This window comes from Chaetodon trifascialis, chromosome 6 (genome assembly GCF_039877785.1).
Source record: "Chaetodon trifascialis isolate fChaTrf1 chromosome 6, fChaTrf1.hap1, whole genome shotgun sequence".
In the NCBI taxonomy this organism is placed as follows: Eukaryota; Metazoa; Chordata; class Actinopteri; order Chaetodontiformes; family Chaetodontidae; genus Chaetodon; species Chaetodon trifascialis.
The window spans coordinates 15,488,053-15,500,557 of record NC_092061.1 but is presented as its reverse complement, the minus strand read 5'-3'; the positions used below and the strand labels follow the sequence as shown (position 1 = coordinate 15,500,557).

At 43.1% G+C, this 12,505-nt stretch overlaps 1 protein-coding gene across 1 annotated transcript; it reads left to right on the top strand.

Moving 5' to 3' along the window:
• The first annotated feature begins 427 nt into the window (after positions 1-427).
• Positions 428-6,841, top strand: lipg (lipase, endothelial). The gene is made up of 10 exons (XM_070964146.1): positions 428-756; positions 1,814-1,986; positions 2,250-2,429; positions 3,472-3,583; positions 3,688-3,906; positions 4,016-4,258; positions 4,445-4,565; positions 4,937-5,164; positions 5,260-5,364; positions 5,479-6,841. The coding sequence occupies exons 1-10, from the start codon at positions 666-668 to the stop codon at positions 5,489-5,491; spliced, it is 1,485 nt and encodes a 494-aa protein (XP_070820247.1). The 5' UTR covers positions 428-665; the 3' UTR covers positions 5,492-6,841.
• Positions 6,842-12,505: the final 5,664 nt, after the last annotated feature.

Here is a 12,505-nt window from a genome sequence, read left to right as displayed (position 1 = left end):
GGTCGGAGCCTTTTATATATTCCCATCGTCGCGCAGAGGGGGTTGTGGGTTTCCCATATATGATAATGAGAAATGGGGTATCTTTTTTATTGTTTATATTACTGTCGGACTTAAAAACGGAAAGTCATTCTCTAGAGGCGTCTCCTCATGCCAGAGCGTCTTATAAGCTTAAAGACTGTTTATTGATTGTTTTTGTGCGTAGTTTCAATCCGGTTAGGCAACAAAGGTGTGAGCCAGATGACCTTCATGCCAATACTGTGCTACTGGATATGGTTTATGGCGGCTTGCGACACACCCCACAAGGGTTAAAACGCGCAACGTGAGAAACCTACTACGACTTCATTCAGCTTTGCCACGCCTTTCAACGTAAACAAATGGGGGCTTGACCAATAAGATCCACGATAGATCAGCCGATGATCAGATGACTGAAAAGGGGAAACTATTTAAAACTCTAATCACACAGTTGATGCGAGTTCATACAATTCTTCGAGCGGCGCTTTCACAGACGCGCACCAAAAACGCACCGCCGGCTCTGTTCTTCTTTGTCACCACTGGATGTAAACTCTCTCACCTACCATCCCGCCGCGCTACCAGCAGCAAGACAAAAATATATTTTGTATTTCCAGGAAGCGTTTAATTTCTCCACAATCGTCTGTGGCTGAGAAATGAATCATAAAGCCGTTTCACTGTGGATTTTCCTGCAATGTGCCGCTGCGCTCTTCTCGTCCGCTCATGGGGAAAATGCTGTTCTTAAAGGTAAGAAGCGGCTTTGTGTCCATTGTTCATCCATTTCTATCATTTATTTATCTGCCAGCCTCAAAGCGAAGTGTCAGAATCTAACATCACATATATAAAGTCGCTCAAAGACACGCGATTGTGAAAATCTGCGAATGAGGAAAGCTAGATTAAGTAGCCCACAGCTCAAATTTCTTCTCAATAATCTGTTTAATTAATGCGCATTTTTGGTCTATTTGAGTGAAATTAACAAAAGCGAACAAGTGTGGCGGGCAAAGTGAGTCAGAAAAACGGGGATGGATTTGTGAAACTGCGACGTGTCCTTTTTTGGGCGAGCAGCAGGAGTCTTGGAAGCTCCAAGTGGAAGACGGGCCACGCCACGTCTGTGTGAACTATTTGAAAAGATGTTCCGCTGAATCCGCGTTTTACCACGGACCCCTCACCAGCTCTCTCACTACCCAGCTGAAGTCATTTTGGTCCGTGTGGCCCATCACTAAAGGGCGTTGAGCTCATGCTTTGAAATCACATCTGACGTTTCTGCTCTGCTTGGTGGCATTGATCCAGACTGGTTATTTCATCCAATCCTGCCGCCAGGAATCAAACACAAAGACACCGCATGTCTTCTATTAAACATCTGCTTGAGCAGCGCAATCTTAAAATGACCCTTTTATTCTTATTATCATTTCAATAATTCTGATTTTCTTCCTAAAATCTGTGGATGAACTGTCAGCACCCCCTGAGCGCTTCTTACATCAGTCAAATGCGTTAATTGTACCGTTTTAGCTCCAGGCGTGATAGCACAGTATGTTAAAAGTCAGATATAATTACACGAGCTCTGGCTGCAAGTGTGTCACAGAGAAGATGAAATAAAAGGAGAGAAAGTTGGGTGATGGCGGCGTCTCCGGTGCGAACCGCCTGAATTATTGTAGCAGATGCACCGCTCGACGGTGCGTTTTGAAATTGAATCATTTTCGGCAGATTATTCTTTTTCCTTAACAGATTGCCGACATCAGTAGAGCTGGAGAGAACTAAATTTGATCAGAGCATTTTCTCACTCTTTGTTTTCATTTCCCCTCAGGTGATGACAGTGGATTGGATGAGTTTTCAACAGATGGCATTAAGTACAACATGAGGAAGAGTTTAGATCTGGACCAAGAGGGTTGCTACCTGCAGGCCGGCAAGAAGGGGTGTCTGGAGGAGTGTGGCTTCAACGCTACAGCCAAGACAATCTTCATCATCCATGGCTGGACGGTACATGAGCTGATATTTTGTATCCTCCCTATCTAGATTGGGTCACTCCTATGACCCTCACCTCTGAGTGAAGGGGGCCTCTGTGCTGCATGGATGGATGTGTCCTCTCCAGCCAGAGTGTGCTGATGACTGCTGGAATTTATCATGTGAATGTGAGGCAACGGAGCGCAGAGTATCAGAGAGAGGTCACCAGGTTAATGCAGTCTGTCTGAATGAATGAATGAACGGATGAATTAATGATTCCTGGTGTCTTTCTCTCACAGATGAGCGGGATGTTCGAAAGCTGGATGCACAAGCTGGTCTCTGCAGTGATGCAGCGTGAAATGGAGGCCAATGTGGTTGTCGTTGATTGGATCTCAATGGCTCAGCAGCTGTACCCCGATGCAGTCAACTACACACGCAGCGTTGGCCTGGATATTGCCACCATGCTCAACTGGCTTCAGGTGTGTAGTCATTTACACTCTTTAAACAATTGTGAAGGTATCTTAGTTTTCCTCTTTGGAATCCACATTTGAGTCAGTCTGAATGATCAATTCGTGCAAAGGCACCTTTGGGTCACTATTTAGCTTGCTCAAATAAAAAGGTCGGTACTTGTCACATGCAACGGCACTGACCCAGATCACTGTAACACTTCACTGAATGCCACAGTACCCTCATGTGCATGTTGTTGCTCACCCTTGGCGTAACTTGGTCTCATAAAGCCAAGGTGTCCTTTTAATATGTAGGGCAGATTTATAAATGGATCTCATAACGGTCACGTTTATAAATGATTTATGGTGTTGTGTATGTGGGTGTGTGAGCTTGTGTAAGATCTGAGCTTTCTTGGCGGTTTATTCATTAATGCTGAGTGACAGAAAGGCAGCTGAGTACCTGCAAATCCATAAAACCTGCCACCCCTCTGTTGTTCCATTACAGCTATTAAAGAGATCTCAACCTTTTGTGAGCATGACAGAACTATCAAAACACAGCTGAAGAAGTGAAATACTGTGCTGAATGTCCCCTTTGTTGCATTAACGTTAGCCATTTTTGGAACTCCCACGTCACCCTCAGGCAGTTGCTCAATTTCTTTCTGGTATGTTGTCTTCACAGCTAACTGATATTTTGCCTCATTGAGTACCTATTTAGAAAAAATAAAGCATCACAGCCTGTTTAGTACTTCTGAGGCAAGGACAACAATTGCCATTCAGCAGGACTGTCACAAAATTGAACCAGCGCACAAATGGCGAGTGAGGAGAGTTTCAGGCAACCCGCCACGTAGTTGTAAGCCTAGACAAAGACTATTTCATGGAGACAAACTGAGACAGATGGTGGAGGCGCTGTTGCATGGAAGGGACTGTCGGTAGACACTGTCCTGGTTAACTGAGCTTGGCTCAGCTGCAGGCACGACTGATCATCGCTGGCTGAGGACCAGGATTTGTTCAGTATGAGTTGGTGTTCATGGTAGCAGCTGCTGATGTGAGTGTTGCAACTTCTTTTCTCTAATAGGATGAAGAGCAGCTTCCTTTGGGGAATGTGCACCTGATTGGCTACAGTTTAGGCGCTCATGTAGCCGGCTACGCAGGAACATACGTAAGAGGGACCATCGGCAGAATCACTGGTAAGTTAAGTGCAGCATGACTCAATTAACAAACAAATAACGTTCCTTAAAGATGGTGCTGCCTCATTTTACTGACCACCTGTCTCATCTTTTATTTCTGATAGGTCTAGACCCAGCAGGTCCAATGTTTGAGGGTGTGGAGGAGGAGAAGCGCCTCTCCCCAGATGATGCAGAATTTGTGGATGTTCTGCATACATACACTCGAGAGGCTCTGGGTGTCAGCATTGGGATCCAGCAGCCAATTGGGGACATTGACATCTACCCCAATGGTGGAGAAGTGCAGCCTGGCTGTGCACTGGGTGACGTGCTTGCAGTGGCTGGAAGTAAGTTCTTAAGAAATGGCTTATTGTCTTGGGTCTTTGGCGATATACATAGCCTTTTGTTCTCTGTTTGAACATACACAGTATACCAACCTGCCTTCTTCTTCTCCAGATTTCCTGGAGGTGATGAAGTGCGAGCATGAGCGCGCTGTGCATTTGTTTGTGGACTCCTTGATGAACAAGGAGCACATGAGCTTTGCCTTCCAGTGCACCGGCCCCGATCGCTTCAAGAAGGGCATCTGCCTCAGCTGCCGCAAAAACCGCTGCAACAACATCGGCTACAACGCCAGAAAGATGCGCAAGAGGCGCAACAGTAAGATGTACCTGAAGACACGTGCGGACACTCCTTTTGGAGGTGAGTTACAGTAAGGATATGACCATAAAATGCATTGCAGTCAGTTTTATCTTTTGCTGCTATGGCATTTAGTTCCTGCAGTAAAACTGATAAGCAGCTATCATAACTCTGTTCATAACCTATAAACTCCTACTGTACACAGTTCCACGGTGGATCAAACACTGACTCTGTGCATTTTCTCTTAAGGCTACCACTATCAGATGAAGATGCACGTGTTCAACAGAAAACAGTCAGACAATGCAGATCCCACCTTCTACGTCAAGCTGTACGGGGCCCATAATGATACAACAAACATATTTGTGGATGTGTAAGTACAAAATCTAAATCCTTCCTGCAGGATGCCAGTGATATTTAGAAGTGCACCGGCTGTTCTGACCTAAATTTGGAATCTGAACCTTGTTTGAGCTGACCTTTTCAAAGTGTGCTTAGTTCAAGTTTCCATAGATGTTAATGCTAATTTACAGTCTTTGTCACAGCCTTGGGTGTAAAAGCTTGATATGACAACAACACAGCTGCTCAGATTGTTCAGCATGTGATGATGCTTGCTTTAGTCGCTCACTACTTCTTTGCTAATTTGCTTTGATTAATGCAGAACTGAAATGGCTGATATGAGCACAAAACTTCTGAATTCAGTTTTCTGGCCACCCGACTTACACGATTTCACCTCCCTCTGTACAGCCACGATGGCATTGTCGGTCTAAACCTGACCAACACCTTCTTGGTGTTTACTGAGAAGGATATTGGTGACCTGCTGAAGATCCGTCTGAGCTGGGAGGGAGAATCTGAATCCTGGAACTCTGTCTGGAAAAACATCAAGAAGACGTTCTGGGCCTGGAACGCCAAGCCTCCCAAACCTATACTAGAAGTCCGGCGTATTCGTGTGAAAGCTGGAGAAACACAGAAGAAGTAAGTACAGGAAGCAGCTGTGTAGACATCAGACCTTCAGGATTTATTTTTCTTGATGAACATTTGCTTACGTTTCTTTTTCATGTTGTCCACAGATTTACATTCTGTGTCCAAGACCCTGCAAAAACTAACATTTCACCAGGGGAATCACTAACCTTTGTGAAATGTCGTGATGGCTGGGAAGTGAAACCAAGAAAACGGTACGAAACCTGATAAAATGTTGCATGAAATGATATTTCCTTCAGAAGAAGCTGTCGTATGGTGAGCCTGATTTATTCTTGAGGAAATGAAACTTTTTTTTTTTTGATTGACAGGCTGCCCATGTAACAACACAACACTTCAACAACCAATGCACCATCACCATGGGGGACCCAACATGGATCTGTGAGAAGCACTGGCTTCTCTAAATTTGAGCACTTTTCACAAGAGAGAGATTGATCAGCGTACAGTGGGAGGGGCTTCACCGTACTCCAGGAAGGTTTCCATTGCTTTTTTTTGTGGAAACAAGGACTCTGGAAACTGGTGCACAGGCTGGAAGCGAGGAGCAGACCTAAATGTGTTATGATTGCCCGAAGAGTTGCTGAATGTACCTTTGTGTGGACTAGTGATGTAGAAATACAGATCCGTGCCAGTGGACATACACCAGCAATTGTAGTCACTGTACTGTACATTTTTAAATATTTTTTATTTATGAAAAGAAAAAATGGAAGCACTGCAAGACCAACGTTATTTATCAATACATCCCATGATGAAGCATATGTTGAATGCATTTCTCCTAGGTGCAGTATTTGTGTGTGGGTGCGTGTGTGTGCCTGTTTGTGCTTGTTGTGACCAAGAAGTGTGCCTTTCTGCTGAGAGATTATTGATACACTGTATAACTGAAGGAGATACCTGATCTCATTGCACACGACCATTCTGAGGTTTTGTGCATCGTGTTACTGTATGTGGCTTATTTTGGGGGTGTGTTCATGTACATAATGTAAATAACCTTTTGGAAAAATAAATTCACTCGTTATTTGTAGAAACTGCTGCCAGTCATATTTCTGTTGAAAGACATCTTGGCGTCTTTACTGTGATCCACCTCAGTAAGAACGGATTTATGGTTCTCAGAGATGTTTAGTGGTAATCATAGGTTGCTCCACAAACTTGGCAACATGCACACTATGACTTGCATTGTTATGTCATGTGCTTTTCACCAACTCAAACAAATTAACTCAACTCAAGCAACCCATGCAAAACCCCGTAGGACTCTAATATGCAAGTGTGGCTATTTGTGAAACACGACACTTCCCCCATTTTTGACCTGTGTGCAAGCTATGGTTACAAATCGCTCTTGTCAAACTGATGCCTTAGTCTCAGTCAAGCTTATTGGTCCTGATGGAATGAGGCTTTGTACAGGAGACATAACACATGCAAATGTTATGCTTAAAGTCTGTGCGATTAAGAAAGAGAAGGCATTCACATTAATGCAGCACAGAGAAACCTCTCAGAAAACTAAGCTATTGTTCCATGTTAACCTATTTAAAGCTTTTATCAAAATAAAGGCCATTAAAATAGCTTTTCTTCTTTGAAACCACATTAGGACAGGAACTTGTGAACGTCCACCATCGATTGGGGTTCTTTATGTTCATCTTGGATCATGTCCCAATTGGGAAATAAAATGTTTTTTGCCTCCTGGGGCCTTGTCAACTCTCATTTAACAGGAGCTCATTTATCCAACCTTGCTCCATCTAAACTGGAGGGCTTATGAATAAGTGGACCAAATTACAACACAGCAAGGGTTTTTTTTTTTTTTTTTTTTAACAGTATTTGTTGTCACACATGTTCAGACATGTCCTCACATTGTTCAGCAGTAATCCAGTCTTTCAGCATAAAGTAAAAGCTCTCCGTACGACACTGGTTGCATTGTGAGTTGTAATAAATCAGGAATTCCACCAACATTCCTGAGCTGTAATGACTCATTTGCATTTGCTGGTGCATGAAGCAGTGAAGTGGCAACATCCTGCTGAGCTTTTTCTCTCAATCATGTTCCACTTAACCATCACGCCAGAAAAACTGGATCACACAAAGTATTGCATGTCACATCCTCTGCCCTCTCTCAGAGAAATATCTGGAAGGTTAGTAATGGGAGGGATGTCTTAAAGCTCCTGTTCAAGCTGTTGTGGCAGCCTGAGTATCTTTTTATCTTTATCAACTATGGTATTTGTCTCAGCATGTTTCCTGGTTGTAATTATATCCACTCTTTTCTGTTTTTGTGTCAATCTCACTGCAGCACTGACCCATTTTCCCTGAGACAGAACACCCACAGTAACCCCACATCTCAGTGTTGCCGAGAACATGGAGCTATTGTGCCCCCTCACGAGCAAACATACTACCCAGTGTTGGTTTGGCGACTCACTTCATCTGTATCTTTACCCTCTTGCCATCTGCCTCCCACACAATAGACCACGACTTCTTTAGTCACCGTCTGGTTGGCCAGTAAAGCTTTTTTAACTCTACAAGTGGAACAATAGATTAAATTATAACCCTGCGCCTTGCATTAGCCCGGACACACATAACTGGATCTTCCCATCAGAATGCCGAGCTTGTTCATACTGCAATGCTCGGAGAATAGTTTATCTCAGTGTTCTGAAAGCTTGTCTCTGTTAAATTGTAGTTTCTGGTGTCAATGGCTTTGACTTCTGGTGTTCACAAACAGCTGATGTTGCTCTGGTGTCCCAAGTCCTTGTCATTTCACTGATGTACTGTTCCTTTAGGTGGTTGGTAAAGGAAAAGATCAAGATTTTGGTAAATATGTTTAAGTGCTTTCTTTCTGAGGATTCAATAACTTCATGGCTAACTTAGCTTAGCACAAAGACTGGAAACAAACTAGTCTGGCTCAGTCCAAATGCAACAAAATCCACCTGCCAGAACCTCTAAAAAAACAAAGCGTAAAAAGAACAGTTTTTGATTAGTGTGATCCAAACCAAATGTATTAAGGAACAAAAGAGGTGGGATTACGTACTCAGTTTCTCTGAAACCTTGCTGAGTAAAACCCGGCACAGGTCTTCGTCCACATTTCATATTTTAGGGGGTCCTGGGGTTTGATGTGCAGATATGCAGAACATTCAGTGAAGCTGCTTCTTGGAACTGGGCCCTGCTGGACATTCCGCTCAAAGGGAAAATCCGAGGGGAAAATGTGAATGAAAGCACAGTCCCACAAGCAAAATCAAAACACAGGATGGGAACCTGCTATTGGTCCTAATTTGACTGACAGGTATTTTAGTACATACAAGTTATTTCTGTTTGTTTGCATTTCTAACACAGTTATAATACATGCCTGTCCTTCGATAATTCAAATACTATGTTGACCCCCCCATGCAAAACACACACAGAAATTCTGGTCTGTGAATGTATCTGATGATGACGTCAAAAAAAACTCTCAAAAGATTACTGCTCTACCTTGGCGACTTGAGATTTTTCTTGATATGATGAATGTACACTTAACTGAAGTATACTGAACTGTATCACTGTTGAAACTGCTACATGATCCTCTTTGACAAATCTCAAAATTCAGGGGAACCCCACTGACAAAAAATGGAAAGTGAAACCTGTTCGACAAAAAACAGAGCAAAGACTGACTATACAGGAGGATAATTGTCACAGAAAAAGGAACAAGGGATTGAATTCAGTGTGATCTCGGGTAATTTTCAGTTCTACCACCGCTGCTACCGCATGTCCAACACTAGATCAGATTGTGCATGTTCTGTGAAGATGGAAAAGTAAACTTGAATGAGATTAAAAATCTAAATGTTTTTGACGCGAGGTCCTTCGTGAAGCGTGTCTATCATTGCTTCCAGATCATTTGCTGCAGCACGCCATGAGCACTTCTGCGTTGCTGGTTACTCTGGTGCCACGTGCCTCGTAGATTAAAGGGTGGTTGTGCACACATCACCACATGTTGGGATGTTGGCTCAAGCACCACATCAGCCGCTGCCCTGCGGATCAGCAGCAAAGAGTGAAGGGGGGAGGGGTGTAGGTCACCTCACGTGATCCCAGCAGTCCATGCAGGCACTGATGTAAGTCAGAGAGGAGCTACTTGAGGGATATTGCTCAAACCTTTCACCACATCCCAGCGGTCACAGTGGAAACGCTGTTAGCAGAGTGGCTTTTGACCTCCCAACACCCACGGCATGTAATGTACTCAATGTGATGCCACCCGATTGACTGTGGCATACCAGCCGGAGTCTGGCAAGAGCTGAAAGCATGGAGGTCACATGAATGCTCAGCGTTTCCAAGTAAGACAACCTCCAAATTTTCTAGGAATGTGAGAAGCAAGAGGGACAAAGGTCGACAGACTTTTGTTTTCAGGGAATATGTTCTTACGTTTGATTGTTTTAACAAGTAATCCATTTGATATTTGATCTGAGAATCATGCTTTGCTGAAGATGTGCTGTACTGTAATAATAAAAGACTGGAGTGGTGGAGGGTTACTTAATGTGCCAGATGGTTTGTTACACAGAACCATCTGGGAAGTCATCCACGGACAGTGTTTGGAAAAGGGCAGGCACTTTTTAAAAATACTTGGTGGGTAATTGTATGAACCATCTGTCCATCACGAGCCAATTTCAACCAATCAGACCAACAAACCATATGACATAGTAGGAGAGCAAAACTCTTGTCAAAGCCAGTCAGGAGAAGAGTGAAATATCTTTTCCATGGAGAAAAGCCTTCAGTGCTGCTCTTTGCTTGTCTTTTAATGAAGAATTACTCTCCACTTCTGATGTAACTGATGCTGTAGCAGCATCTATGCTAACCTCTTTAGGAGCTGTAGTTGTTGTTTTCAAAAAGTCACACTGTTGTCACACCTAAACCACACCTGTAGCTGCCAGTACTTCCTCAGAGGATGCCGACTGGTCTGAAATGACTGTGGTTTGGCAGCAAGCGCATAACTTGAAGCCAGGCAAGATGGATTTTTGGCTCACCTAATCCCGTGATCTTGCATATCCAGCTGCCTCGCAAGGTAAGGGTTATACTTGATAAGCCATGCATAAAATCTTTGCTTTTACCCTGATGAGCTCAAAGTTTGTCTTCCCTTGAGGCAGGAAAGAAGCCAAACTGCATCTGTTTGCTCGATATTGGCCTGTATTTTGAACACCAGGCACATATTTTTGTCTTGATAAGATTGGCAGACAGAAAGGCTGAAAAATAAGAGAAGAAAGGCAGATTTTATTTTCGCATGTATTGTTCCCACCGTTGCAAACTGGAAAAGCAAGACCAGGACGCTGATAGTCATGATAGCGGTTCTGTCAAGATGTACTTAAGCTGCCAGAAGGCATCTTTAGATCTGCATGGTACAGCAGGTGCAGGGAGGCTGTGTCTGACCATTTCTGTAACTATAAACACTTTTGATTTCCGACAAACGTTCTCCAATAAGCACTCAACACAACATACAGCTGAGGCTGTTGCAAATGTAGTTTGTAGGTATTTGATCATAAAACAAAACACCAGGATTTGATCCCCTTGCCTCTAGCTAACAGTCAGCAGCAGCATCTGCATTTAAATGTGAAACTAGCCCGCAAAGTAAACTTTGAATTGAAGCAACCAATTCTACATAGTTTCCAAATACCTCTGTCTTATTTACTGTTACATATCAGAGGGATGTCATGTCGTCAGAAGGAAAGTAAAGAACAGTGCTCACATGCAAGAGAACAGTGTTGTTTGTAGAGGAGAAGGCGTACAGTATTATTATCAACCAATCACAAAAGAGCTAGCCAAAATGAATGTCCAGCCAGGGATCACATTCTTTCAAGTCTATGTTTATGTTTTGACAGTGCACACCATGTTTGTTTACAGGAGGTTATAATTACACTGTCACCTGCTGTATATGAGTGTTTTTAGGTGAGTGAGGGCGAGCAATTTTCCATGAGTCCCCTCAGCTCCTATTGGTGCGTGCGTCAAAACTCGACACCACTGCTATGGTGTCACATTTGTTTCCTTTGTGCTTACCTTAACTGCTCAGAGCATGTGGGATCCCTGTTGTGAAATGCGATGCTGTGACTGGCTGAGCTTTGCATCATGGTCTCATCTGTTGTTGAAGTCATGGAGTCGTCTTTTATGACGTTCCAGGAAGAGGTCAAGTTCTTCATCAGAGGTTTAAGGTGAATCATCCTGAACTTTTGGTACAATGGGGGACACAGAGTGAATGACAGGGAGATGAGTCATATATTGTATATTGATGTTCTTTTCCTTTATTTACACTCTGGGGTCTGGTTCATATCTCTTGATTATTAGATTTTAATTTAGATGAATTAAAGATCCAATCTATCCAGCAGGGTCAAGTTTTTTCAGGTTCAGGCTTGTGTCACTGCTGTTATGACTAGCTGATGTGCTTCAGGTTCTCAGCTCCGTTGAAAGTTCATCTCTCCGTGGCAATCAACATTTAGCACATGTACTAGTTTCACAAAAAGACAAATGGAAATGTTGACACATGGCTTTCAGACAGTATTTCATTATGTCTGCAGACACAAGCAGAATGTCATCACTGAAAGTTTTGCTTGTGGGTTAAGTCATGGTTATATTGAATATTATTTTTCTATTTATATCTGCTGATTTTTGGATCACGTTTAGGCAAAATAAAAAGCAGATGCTCTGCAAAAGGGGGCCAAAAACAACTGAAATGAAAGCACTTGTAAATGACAAGAATGAACTTGTAAAACCTTTCTTGTTAACCAACATTGTGAAGTCTTTAAAGTGAACATTTCCATGACAACTGCGTAAACTCCACCTGTTGACCCTGTGAAAACTCCACAACAGTTTCTAAAAGGTCTAAAAGGCAGCATGAAAGAACTACGGCAAAGAGAGAACCATATTTGAAAGGACAGCAGGGAGATTATAGGCCAACAGTGAAAGTGTGTTGCTCTGCTGTTGGACAGATATTGATGAGACAGCTAATTTCTTAATGGTGGCAAAGAAATTATGAATGAGTTTGAGTGAGAGGAGTGAATGCAGTGGTAAGAGAAATAAGATAAAGGCCTAAGCATGCAAAAGAATAGTCCTCCCAACTGAATGTCTACTACAGCCTCATTTGTAATCAAGAACAATTGGAATGATTATTTAAAGCAATGCTGTTGGGGATGACTTTCAGGAAATGAGGCAAGGCTCATTTACAGCATGGCCTCTGAATGTGCTGGCTATGATTAAAGGCAGCATTTCCCAGAATTAAAACTCATTTATTGTATCAAACAGAAAAGGGAGAAAGAGGACTCGGTCAGGCCATGGATTTGGTCCTGATGTGTCGCTCCTACACAACTGGACCGCTGCCCGGCTGAACTGCCCATTTCCAGCTCTCAGTGTTTCTTC